This window comes from Dissoconium aciculare (assembly GCF_010015565.1).
Source record: "Dissoconium aciculare CBS 342.82 unplaced genomic scaffold K489scaffold_24, whole genome shotgun sequence".
Lineage (NCBI taxonomy): Eukaryota > Fungi > Ascomycota > Dothideomycetes > Mycosphaerellales > Dissoconiaceae > Dissoconium > Dissoconium aciculare.
The window spans coordinates 106,335-117,169 of NW_022984974.1; the positions used below are offsets into that span (position 1 = coordinate 106,335).

Here is a 10,835-nt window from a genome sequence, read left to right on the forward strand (position 1 = left end):
ACAACCTTGCGAAGTAACGCTCTCTGACCAAGACTACCCATGCCATATACTCGCTAGAAACACGAAGCGCGGGGCAGTGTGAGGTTATGCTATAGTCCAGCCAGTGGTTGGTTATTGCCGTCAAACTCCGGCCCAATGCTCCAGGGCGAGTTCCTCCCACTCTCCACAGTCTTGTCGTCGTCGTCATTTCTCGAGGAAACTTTGCCGAGCCGCGTGGCTTGCCAACATCGTACTCACCACTGGACGTGTATACATTGTGGCGCAGTCCGTCAGGCAGGAAAAGAGAAAGGATAATGGATGAGACTGCAATCGATTATCGATCTTAGGCATTTGTTCCCCCCATGAAATTGTCCGCCGCCGCCCGCGCTGACGTTGTGCTTTTTGTGTGGAGAGAGGCAGGCAGCACATGCACATCACCAATCCCGCTGGAGTGTGTGTAGGCACAGATTGAACTGCCCGGAACGTGCCTGGCCTTTCGACTTCTTTTACGGCGCAACCCAGCAACCCACATACACTTTGGGTGGAGTTGTTTTTTCTCAACGTCCAATTTCTCGCATATACACATTCTTCCCTTTTCATCACACATATGCGGCATTGATCGCAATCGCGAGACACCTTTCCTCCCGGTCCCTCTCTTCCTCGCATAAGCGACATTACCCAGGCGGCGGGGTCCGCGAATCGCAATCATGGTGCGCGCAAACTGGCTTGAGCTGTCACACGTTGGTTGGTTGTACTGACAGTCGATCTCCCTGCAGGCTGTGACGAAGCGAGCAGGACGTAAGAAGGACGCCGCACAAGCTCAACCGAACGGCAGCGCTGGCGGTGGTGCGCAACCCAACATTCGCAAGGCCGCCTACGAGACGAGTAAAAAGAAGGAAGTGGGCGTGTCGGATCTCACATTGATCAGCAAGATCTCCAACGAGGCCATCAACGACAACTTGAAGAAGCGATTCGAGAATGCGGAAATCTACACATACATCGGCCACGTGCTGGTCTCGGTCAACCCGTTCCGTGATTTGGGCATCTATACCGATCCCGTCCTGCAGAGTTACCAGGGGAAGAATCGTCTGGAGATGCCGCCACATGTCTTTGCGATTGCGGAAAGTTCATACTACAACATGAAGGCATACCATGAGAACCAATGTGTCATCATCTCGGGTGAATCAGGAGCTGGAAAGACGGAGGCGGCGAAGCGATTGATGCAATACATTGCGAGCGTCTCAGGCGGTGGAAACAGTTCAATAGACGAGGTCAAGGACATGGTGCTGGCCACCAATCCCCTGTTGGAATCCTTCGGAAACGCCAAGACGCTGAGGAACAACAACTCGTCACGATTCGGCAAGTACCTAGAAATGCAATTCAACGCCCAGGGTGAGCCGGTGGGCGCCAACATCAACAACTACCTTTTGGAGAAAAGCAGAGTGGTCGGCCAGATTCGGGACGAGCGAAACTTTCATATTTTCTACCAATTCACCAAGGCTGCGACTCAGGACCATCGGACCAATTTCGGAGTGCAGCCGCCAGCTTCGTATACGTACACAAGCAAGAGTAAATGTTACGATGTCAACGGCATCGATGACGTTGCCGATTTCAAAGACACGGTCAATGCGATGAATGTCATCGGCATGACCAAGCCAGAGCAAGACAATATCTTCCGAATGCTAGCGGCCATCCTGTGGATCGGTAACATTTCATTCGCCGAAGATGACCAGGGAAATGCAGCTGTTGTTGATCAGTCCGTCATTGACTTTGTCGCATATCTACTAGAGGTGGATGCCGCGCATGTCAACAAAGCCATGACAATCCGTATCATCGAGACCAGCAGGGGAGGCCGCAGAGGTTCCGTCTATGATTCACCGATGAACATCGCCCAAGCGACCGCTGTCCGGGATGCGCTCAGCAAGGCCATCTACTTCAACATGTTCGACTGGATCGTCGCACGTATCAACCAGTCTCTGCGGGCTCGAGGTGCCGTGTCACAAAGTATCGGTATCTTGGATATCTACGGCTTTGAGATTTTCGAGAAGAACTCCTTTGAACAGCTCTGCATCAATTACGTCAACGAGAAGCTCCAGCAGATTTTCATCCAGCTCACCTTGAAGACCGAGCAGGAAGAGTATGAACGGGAGCAGATCCAGTGGACTCCGATTAAGTATTTCGATAACAAGGTGGTTTGCGAATTGATCGAAGAGAAACGGCCTCCGGGTGTCTTTGCCGCCTTGAATGATGCCTGCGCGACTGCACATGCCGATCCAACAGCAGCCGACTCCACATTTGTTCAGAGACTGAATGCGCTCTCGAGCAATCCGAACTTTTCACCTCGCCAAGGACAATTCGTCATCAAGCATTACGCCGGTGATGTCAGCTATGCCGTCGAGGGCATGACTGACAAGAACAAGGATCAATTGTTGAAGGACTTGCTCAACCTCGTCGGACAGTCTGGCAACGACTTCCTGCGGACAATCTTCCCTGATGAAGTCGACCAAGACAACCGGCGTCGCCCGCCCACGGCTGGTGACAAAATCAAGGCATCCGCGAATGACCTCGTTGCGACTCTCATGAAGTGCACGCCGAGCTACATTCGAACGATCAAGCCCAACGAGAATAAGAGTCCCTCTGAATATAATGTGCCAAACGTTCTGCATCAAATTAAATACCTCGGTCTCCAGGAGAACGTTCGCATTCGACGAGCTGGATTCGCATATCGACAAACTTTCGACAAATTTGTGGAACGCTTCTACCTGTTATCTCCAAAGTGTAGCTATGCAGGTGAATACACCTGGGCTGGTGACGCCAAGTCTGGTGTGCGGCAGATCCTCAAGGACACTTCCATCCCGACTGAAGAGTGGCAGATGGGTACCACTAAGGCGTTCATCAAGACACCAGAGACGCTTTTCGCACTGGAGACTATGCGAGATAAATACTGGCATAACATGGCCATCCGAATTCAACGAGCGTGGCGCAATTATCTCCGATACCGTGCGGAATGTGCGACCCGCATTCAAAGATTCTGGCGGAAGAAGACTGGCGGCTTGGAATTCCTGCAGCTGAGAGATGAAGGCCACAGGCTTCTAGCCGGACGCAAGGAGCGACGTCGTTTCTCTCTGCTCGGCTATCGAAGATTCATGGGAGACTATCTCGGATTCGACAACCAGGGCGGTACAGGTGAACTCCTCAGAAACAGTGTCAACATTAGCTCTGCGGAGAAGACGATCTTCTCGTCTCGATGTGAAGTTTTGGTGTCGAAACTCGGCCGATCCAGCAAACCCGAACCTCGGTTCCTCGTGCTCACTAGCAAAAGTGTTTACATTGTCAAGCAAGCTTTGGTCAATAAGCAATTGAGCATTGTCGCGGAGCGGACAATCCCTGTCGGAGCAATCAAATTCATCAGCGCCAGCAGCTTGCATGATGGATGGTTTGCGATTGGTGCTGGTAGTCCCCAGGAACCAGATCCGCTTGTCCACTGTCTCCTCAAGACTGAATTCTTCACGCATCTCCACAAGCTCTCTCGAGGCAGCACTGCGCTCCAGATCAGTGACACCATTTCGTATAACAAGAAGCCCGGCAAACTGGCGACCATCAAAACCGTCAAGGACCCACAGTCACAGAACGATGATGTCTACAAGAGTGGACAGATCCACACCGCGCAGGGAGAGCCGGCCAATTCGACCAGTAGACCGACGCCCAAAGGAAGAAGTGTCCCCGGAAAGGCAATCACAAGCGGCAAACTTCTCAAGAAGAGTGTAGGTGGCAAACTCTCCCAACAAGCCGCGCAAGGCCGACCACAAGCCCGACCTTTGCCAGGTGCAGCCGCCGCTCAACCCGCCGCTACACAACGAGTCGTCCCGGTCCCACAACCAGTAGCGCAGCAATCCCGACCTGCCGCGAACCTCGCAGTGGGCATCGCTTCACATCTCCGCAATGCCTCCACCGCATCCAACGGCGCTGGACGGGCTCCTCCTCCGCCACCTCCTCCGCCCGCGGCTGCCCCTCCGCCCCGGGAATCCCAATTCAAGGCCATGTATGACTTTGCGGGCCAGACTTCCGGCGAGCTGAGTCTGCGCAAAGACGAAGTCGTCGTCGTCGAGAAGAAGGAGGATAATGGTAAGTGCTGCACACACACACATATATATATATATCCCCCCACATTCCCTCCTTCTCACCTAACCTCATCCCAACCTTACTAACGACTCCCTCCTCAACAGGCTGGTGGCTCGCCCGCCGTCTCGACCACTCCGCCTCCGGCTGGGCCCCCGCCGCCTACCTCGAAGAAGTCAAACAAGCGGCCGCGCCTCCGCCCATGGCCGCCCGACCCGCTCCCCCTCCCGCCCCCGCCGCAACGCGTCCCCAGCAAACCAACGGCGGCCCCGCCGCCGTTAAGGGCAAACCCACACCCCCCGCCCCACCCTCCAAGCGCCCCACGAACCGCAAATCCGTCCTGGCGCCCCCGCCGGCTTCCACGAGGGACTCGGGCTATTCGACCGAGGCGAACGGCGCCGCGGCTGCCCAGGGCGCTGGTGCTCAGCCCGGCGGCCTCGCGGGCGGCCTCGCCGCGGCGCTGAAGGCGAGGAGTCAGGCTATGAATCGGAACGATGCGGGAAACGACGATTGGTGAAGGAAGGATAGCGCGTAAAATCTTAGTATCATGGATGAAGAAGAACTGAAATGAGACGAATCGAAATGAGAGCCACGAGTTTCTCTTCGGCAGTTTTCGATCGAGCTCTCGCGCTGTGAGCATCTTCCACGCCTGCACGAAAAGTCAGTCCTCGTGCCCAGTCCATCGTGCAGTGCTAGGCTACGTTCATGATTCTCTGGGTCTGATTGGACAATATGCAGGATGGTTTGTGTCGCACGTGCGGCGCATGAACTCCTCGCGGTATATATATGTTTATTTGGCCCGAAAGTCGGGTGTGACCGTTCACGGTCCATCGGCGCTTGTTATATCCACTCTATCCAGATATGCGTCCCTCCCCAAGAATTGCTTTCGTTCCTGTCTTCGGTTGTTGATTGGTATTTTTGCTTTGCGGGTTGGGGGGGAAGGGGCAAATCGTTCACTAGGGTTTGGGTTGGATGATATTAGGGTTATATCAACATACAGATTTTGTGGCTCGAAGGAAGATGGACGTGGGTTCGCCTACGAAGAACTGCTCACACCTCAAGAACTCATATAGGCGCCAGCACCATCCCATGTGAATCATGTAGATGGCGGGCGCCTATGGAAGTGGCAGAGAATCGTGTCCCGCGAAGTTGTCGTTCTCTTCGTACGCTGGCTCGGGCTCCCGCGACAACTTTGGCCCGGTGTACGGGACGCCACGAACAGCACCCCCCTTCCTCACGTACTCCAACGCGTGTTGAGGTAGGTGCAGCGCAATCCTCAGGCAGATCGGGCAGCGACGGCAGAGCAGACCGCCGGAGAAGAGTGTGCTGCGCACCATACCTATGTCTGTGGAAACGTGTGATGGGACTGTACGGCAATCCGCCGATGGTGGTGGGGGTGGAAGGGGGGGGGGGTTGTTTCCTACGATGACATATTCGCTGCAGTGCAACGTGGCGCTCCAAATCTGGCTGCAGAAGGGAGTGGAAACTATATGTTGGGGCAAGGAGAGAGAGAGGTGGAGGGTTTGTTGCCGCCGCCGACGAAGGTGCGCTTTGTGTCAAGGTGATACGCATTTCCAGAGGCGGCCCCACTTGTGCACCCAATGGCAAGTTTCCTTGCCCGGGTTTGTTGTTGTTTGCACGAGGATATTTCCCCGTGGGGCGGCGATGAGCGGCTTTTTGGATGGTGGGAGGGAGGGAAACGAGGCGTTGGGTGAGATTCTGTTGTGTCATGTTGTGTTGTGCCGATGGCTCATTTCCTTCTGCTTCGATCGTTCTGTTTCTTTCAATCGACGCGTGATGGTTGAGAGGTCCTTTTTCTTCCCACGAGGTCGTGCAAGGACCCGGTTTGTTGGGAACTTTGCGTCTCTTTCACCCTTTCGTTTTTCCTCTGGTTCGGGCCACGAGGGAGGTTGTTGGTGATGTGTCCTTGTGCCGGTGCTGCCTGGTTGTTTGGCAGCTCAATTTCCGAGGCCGGGATCTTTCTTTCTCTTTGGGGGTGGTGGAGGAAGAAGGTGAGTCTTGTCAAGGATATATGCTGATGGCTTCAATGATCAGTCCCGGGAGAGAGTTGCATGAGTTTTTGAGAAGTCGGAGGCGGGATAACTTTGATGGGAGTGTGTCTCGAGGTTTGGACGCAGGTGTGAATGTGATGGTGACTTCCTGACCACGCGTTCCTGCTTTTTGGATCGCAGGCTGTGTGTGTGTGTATGTGTGCTCGCTGATGACAAGGAGTATTGGCTATCGCCTATTTATGGACTCTGTTCAGTCGTGAGACTTCAGGAAGGACAATGATACCAACACCCACGTGAGATGGGGCTCGTTGGTTGGACGCCTGGTCAGACTGTGACCATTGTCACACGTCGCAGATATCGCCGGTTTTGGTGCTTGGCCCGTTTGTCGTACAAAACAGTGTGATATTTAGTTTCTTGGCCGAGGGCTGAGATGGCCTGGTGGGTGAGCATCCGTTGCAGTGAAAGTAGCAGGAGGTCGAGCGTCGCATGTGTCGCTCGTGTGGGTTGATGAAGATAAGAATACGGCTGTGTTCGTAGTGAGCATGTGTCACTTGACACTGTCAAGACTGGGCGATCAAAGACAGTGGATTTGAGACCGAAGAAGCTACCGAAGAAGTTTGTAATCAGAGAAGACACTTCAACCATAAAATTCATCTATCATCATCATAAAGCATACATGAAATAGCACAACACCATTCGCAAAGCCAGATCATGGCCGATAGCCTCCTTCTCTAAACTTTTCCTTGTCTCACGAGTATTTGTAGATGACTCAACTACTTATTCTCCAACCAGATGAGTGATTCTCACCACTCTTCTTCTCACCATGTTTGGTAAGTACATCGCTTGATCCAGATAGTTCAGATAAGAATGTCTCTCACAGGATCATATCGTCGACCCGAGCGGTATGAAGGTTTACTGATACCTGAAGATGCTGTTATTCGAGTCAGCTGTGATATTTGAAGGGATGTGAAAGTCATTGACGAACCTGCGAAGCGAGATCTCTCCTCGTTCCTCATTGGAGGCGATGTAGTATAGTGACTTTTGACCTCAGTGCGGAACGACTGGGCGACGTCGTAGAAATGCGGCGCGCCGCTGTAGTGATCCTTCAGCTCGACATTGTAAGGCCGCCATGTCCGAGGACATGAGTCTTTGCTGGCTGATTCGTACAGGAGTGCGTTTCGTCTGTGATCTTCCTTCGAGCCACGATATGGAAAAGGACGGATTGGTCGTGCTTTAGGGTGGTGCAGCTTTTGTCGAGCTTGTCGGCCATCACGATAGCGGAAGACATGCCAGAGGAACCAGCGGATGATCCAGTTGGGATCGCGAGGTCGATCGGGGTCGAAGGCGAGGTCGTAGATCTTGCGGGTGTCGGGACAGGCTCGGTTGTAGACGCGAAGGGACTCATCGGAGAGTATCTGATCACCGACGTATGATGACGGAAAGAACTCTTCTCCGTCGGGACCGTATGATGCTGGCCCAAGAGTGCTAGCTGGCCCTTCGGCCTTCATGGCAGCAATGATGCGTGATCGCCCATCGGATGCTTCTCTCTGGAGGAATACTGTCAGTCATATTGAACGATCAAGTAGATGAAAGCAAGTGACGAACCTTCATGATATCATACAATCGTCGATCCTTCATTTGATTTTCTTTGAGCCCAATGCGGTCGAGAAAGTTCTTCTTCGACTCGCTCTTTGGGAGAGCCTCTGCACGTGGGGCCATTATGTGAGTGTGGTCAAGCAAAATCGGAAGGAAGAGAAGGTAGTGAAAGGGTGAATTGATGCCGAAGATACGTGGTACTTGAGTGAAATTCTCAAGCAGTGAAAAGCTGTTGAGCAAGTGGACTTTTTGGGTTTTTTTCAATAGATGGATGCTGTTCTGTCACTGGTGTAATTCATAAAGGATGCAAGTCGCATCAGAAATAGTGATGGTGGTGGTGGTCATGGTGGTCGTGTCTTCAAGATGGATCAAGCCAGGGCGCTTGAGCGGGACGCCTGCTGATGTGACTATCCCAACACAGCATAATACTACAGTTGCTCATAATCAGCCCCTGGGCCCCAAGTGAAGTACCACGCGGTGCGCTCATGCTCTGCTTACCATCCCTAGCTTGTTAGACGTAAACATATTTAGCCGTGGTGCTTACTATTACACTATGGATGGTCATAGCCCTCCTCCAGAATGTCATCGATTCGACGAACCGCCGAGCACCAACTTTCATTAGTGGCTTCAACGTGGCAAGCGGTGCAGAGTTGCCGCCGTGGTCGCGTGCACGAACGACTACGGGAACCATTTCAGGAATGCGGATCGACGGTAAACATGCTTATTAGACACAATTTTGTCGTGCGAACACTCGAAGTGTTGTTTCGAGACAGGGATAAGCTGACCACGACACCGCACCTGCTCACGGGAACAATGAGACCCCCCAAATATACATCATGCGTGAGAGGTAGACACAAGATTGGCGGTATGGGCATGGGAATAGTCCACAGCATGATCTCAGCGGGCGGCGGGCACATATTTGCATGTTCGTCCTACAAGCCACCTGCTCACCTGGATCGATGATTTGGTCCATGGTGGTTGCATCCACTACGGAATATCTGCCCGGATGGCGGATGCTCAAACGGCAACACGGACGGTTTTCTTGGTGGTCCCGAGGAATTGCTCTTGTGATTTGTGCTCATTCTGCTCTCTCCTTCCACGTGCTGGTCATTTTCTACGTAGTCTGGGAACTGACCAAAAGTACACAAGGCTGTCATCACCGTCGTGCCAGGTATGAGCGCACCACAGTGAGGAGAGTCGCGAGCGCTTGGAAAGTTCATCGAGATGATGTTGTTGGAACGAAGGCACTCATCACTCGGAGGAACTTATGAAGTAGCGACTAGTGGCGCATGAATTGACTAAATGCTGGAGTTCGCAGCTTGTTATGATGTGCATATGCCGGCTGCACATAGCGCCGTTTCATCACCGTATACCTTGCTCAGTGGACGGTGGATGGTGCTCAACAGAAGCTATGTCCACGATTCGGCTGGCGTGGAATAATGAAGACCCTCACGATGCGAGCTCGAAACACCCACCCCCCGACCAAGCCACTGTCAGGATGATCCTCATTTGATGCGAAATTGAAGAAGAAGATCAGGGTGGCTTCTCTCGCAGAACTCTTGAGTTGTGTTCGTGAGGCTGCAGCTGCTGATTCGGACCTAGTCTTGGCGAAACAGCGCTTCGATTATGTCCTTGTATCATATCAGCCAGCAATCATCCCCAAGATCCACCCACATGACGGGAGACTCTCAAGCGAACGTGCAGCTATACTGTGGCCTGCCTCTTTAGTCAAACGCGAATGACGCAAGCCAAACTTCTACCCGACTACTTCGATACCTATATTTGCCACCCACCTTCGTGGAAGGCTGGCAATCAGGGTCAAGTCTGTTCACATGCCAATCCTGCGCAAAACTTGGACAATACCCAGCATCATCAGATTCACCATCGCGATGTCGCCACATGCGACACGTTCCACAATTATGTTGCAAAGGGACGATGATCCACGATGAGGAAATATTGCACATCACCATCGCGCCTTCGTGTAAAGAACCGTGTAGATGGGTATAATAGAGCTCGTGATGCCTGTGTTATTCAAAATAAAAATTCGGGCTGGTGAGCGAGACATGCTCACGGTGTGCCCTTTGTATCACCTTCCCAAACCGGAAGACGAGACAAAGAAAGAAAGAGGGGATCGCGCAACCAGCCGACATGGTTGATTCCTGGACACATATCTCAATGGTCGTGTTCAGAACCAAGGAGACTTGCAAGTTGTCACTGTTGTTGTTGTTGTTCTTTAATGAGAACTTGGCCTGTACATCTCTAGTGATGAGTGGTTGTCGAATTGCGCGTGCTTTGGTCATCATCGCTTCGGGAACGGAACGAAGGGGTTGGACAAACACGAGGTGTGCACACACGAGACACGGCGGAAATCCCCCGGAGACCCGTCGCCTTCTCCTGATGAGGCATCTCAAATTGACAGACTGGACATATACAGACAGCGACACTTCAGAAGCCGCAGAGTAATAAAGCGTTGAGCTCGCGAAGATCGACAACGTGAAGTCGGACGCCCTCGCTACGTCCCAAAACTTTGTTACTCATCCGACGGAGGAACGCAAGATCGTACCGTTGCCAAGCTGCATGGGATGTTCCAGCCTCAGGCAATGATATAAGTCCCTGACCGATGAAGTTCGGCTTCGACCGACACTCGACCGGCCCACGATCAATTAACGTCAAACACCAGAGCGCGGTCCACCCCACGGCGTGGTCCACGAATTACGTGTCTACCACCTTTAACACTGATTATCTCAACCAATACTTAATAGATTGCTTTGAGACTTAAATGTGTTATATAACAATACTATTCAATCTACTGTACAGTGTTTGAAGGTGTGAGCAAAGGAACCACACTTGCTACACCGACTAGCACGCCTTGGAGCCCTTGGCATCTGCTCCCTTATTTGTGCTTCAACCTCCTCTTGCTCAACTATCCCTTGGATCTGAGAGGCTGACAGGGCAGGATCTAATGTGATTGCTTTCCTCTTCCTGGATTTGCGTTCATGCATTGCTTTGTTAGCATCTTGTAAAGCAAAAACCTGAGACTGAAGTAGAGCAGCAGAAGCAGCCATTTCTTGGGCTCCTTTAGAAAGCTGGTTTAATGCCTCAAAAATAGGTGATGGAGAGCTACTTTGG

General features: G+C 52.5%; 4 protein-coding genes across 4 annotated transcripts; 2 read left to right on the forward strand and 2 right to left on the reverse strand.

The window, feature by feature from the left end:
- Positions 1-340: 340 nt before the first annotated feature.
- On the forward strand, positions 341-4,726 carry K489DRAFT_136846 (uncharacterized protein). Its single transcript, XM_033599093.1, has 3 exons — positions 341-689; positions 756-4,104; positions 4,206-4,726. The coding sequence occupies exons 1-3, from the start codon at positions 687-689 to the stop codon at positions 4,613-4,615; spliced, it is 3,762 nt and encodes a 1,253-aa protein (XP_033455024.1). The 5' UTR covers positions 341-686; the 3' UTR covers positions 4,616-4,726.
- K489DRAFT_136847 (uncharacterized protein) lies at positions 4,727-5,119 on the forward strand. Its single transcript, XM_033599094.1, has one exon. The coding sequence runs from the start codon at positions 4,838-4,840 to the stop codon at positions 5,072-5,074; it is 237 nt and encodes a 78-aa protein (XP_033455025.1). The 5' UTR covers positions 4,727-4,837; the 3' UTR covers positions 5,075-5,119.
- On the reverse strand, positions 5,003-6,132 carry K489DRAFT_136870 (uncharacterized protein). Its single transcript, XM_033599095.1, has one exon. The coding sequence runs from the start codon at positions 5,827-5,829 to the stop codon at positions 5,164-5,166; it is 666 nt and encodes a 221-aa protein (XP_033455026.1). The 5' UTR covers positions 5,830-6,132; the 3' UTR covers positions 5,003-5,163.
- A 632-nt stretch (positions 6,133-6,764) lies between these two features.
- K489DRAFT_435507 (uncharacterized protein) lies at positions 6,765-7,841 on the reverse strand. The gene is made up of 3 exons (XM_033608598.1): positions 7,716-7,841; positions 7,096-7,657; positions 6,765-7,041 (listed from the first exon to the last, which is right to left on the reverse strand). The coding sequence occupies exons 1-3, from the start codon at positions 7,827-7,829 to the stop codon at positions 6,968-6,970; spliced, it is 750 nt and encodes a 249-aa protein (XP_033455027.1). The 5' UTR covers positions 7,830-7,841; the 3' UTR covers positions 6,765-6,967.
- Positions 7,842-10,835: the final 2,994 nt, after the last annotated feature.

What these genes read in the sequence shown, in the direction of transcription:
- K489DRAFT_136846 (XM_033599093.1), top strand. An exon ending in CGAGAAGAAGGAGGATAATG is followed by an intron (nt 4,105 to 4,205) that starts GTAAGTGCTGCA and finishes CCTCCTCAACAG; the next exon opens with GCTGGTGGCTCGCCCGCCGT.
- K489DRAFT_136847 (XM_033599094.1), top strand. Translation starts at nt 4,838, where the DNA reads ATGGTTTGTGTCGCACGTGCGGCGCATGAACTCCTCGCGGTATATATA.
- K489DRAFT_435507 (XM_033608598.1), bottom strand. Translation starts at nt 7,829, where the DNA reads ATGGCCCCACGTGCAGAGGCTCTCCCAAAGAGCGAGTCGAAGAAGAAC. An exon ending in GATTGTATGATATCATGAAG is followed by an intron (nt 7,658 to 7,715) that starts GTTCGTCACTTG and finishes GTATTCCTCCAG; the next exon opens with AGAGAAGCATCCGATGGGCG. An exon ending in GGAGAGATCTCGCTTCGCAG is followed by an intron (nt 7,042 to 7,095) that starts GTTCGTCAATGA and finishes CTCGAATAACAG; the next exon opens with CATCTTCAGGTATCAGTAAA.
- K489DRAFT_136870 (XM_033599095.1), bottom strand. Translation starts at nt 5,829, where the DNA reads ATGACACAACAGAATCTCACCCAACGCCTCGTTTCCCTCCCTCCCACC.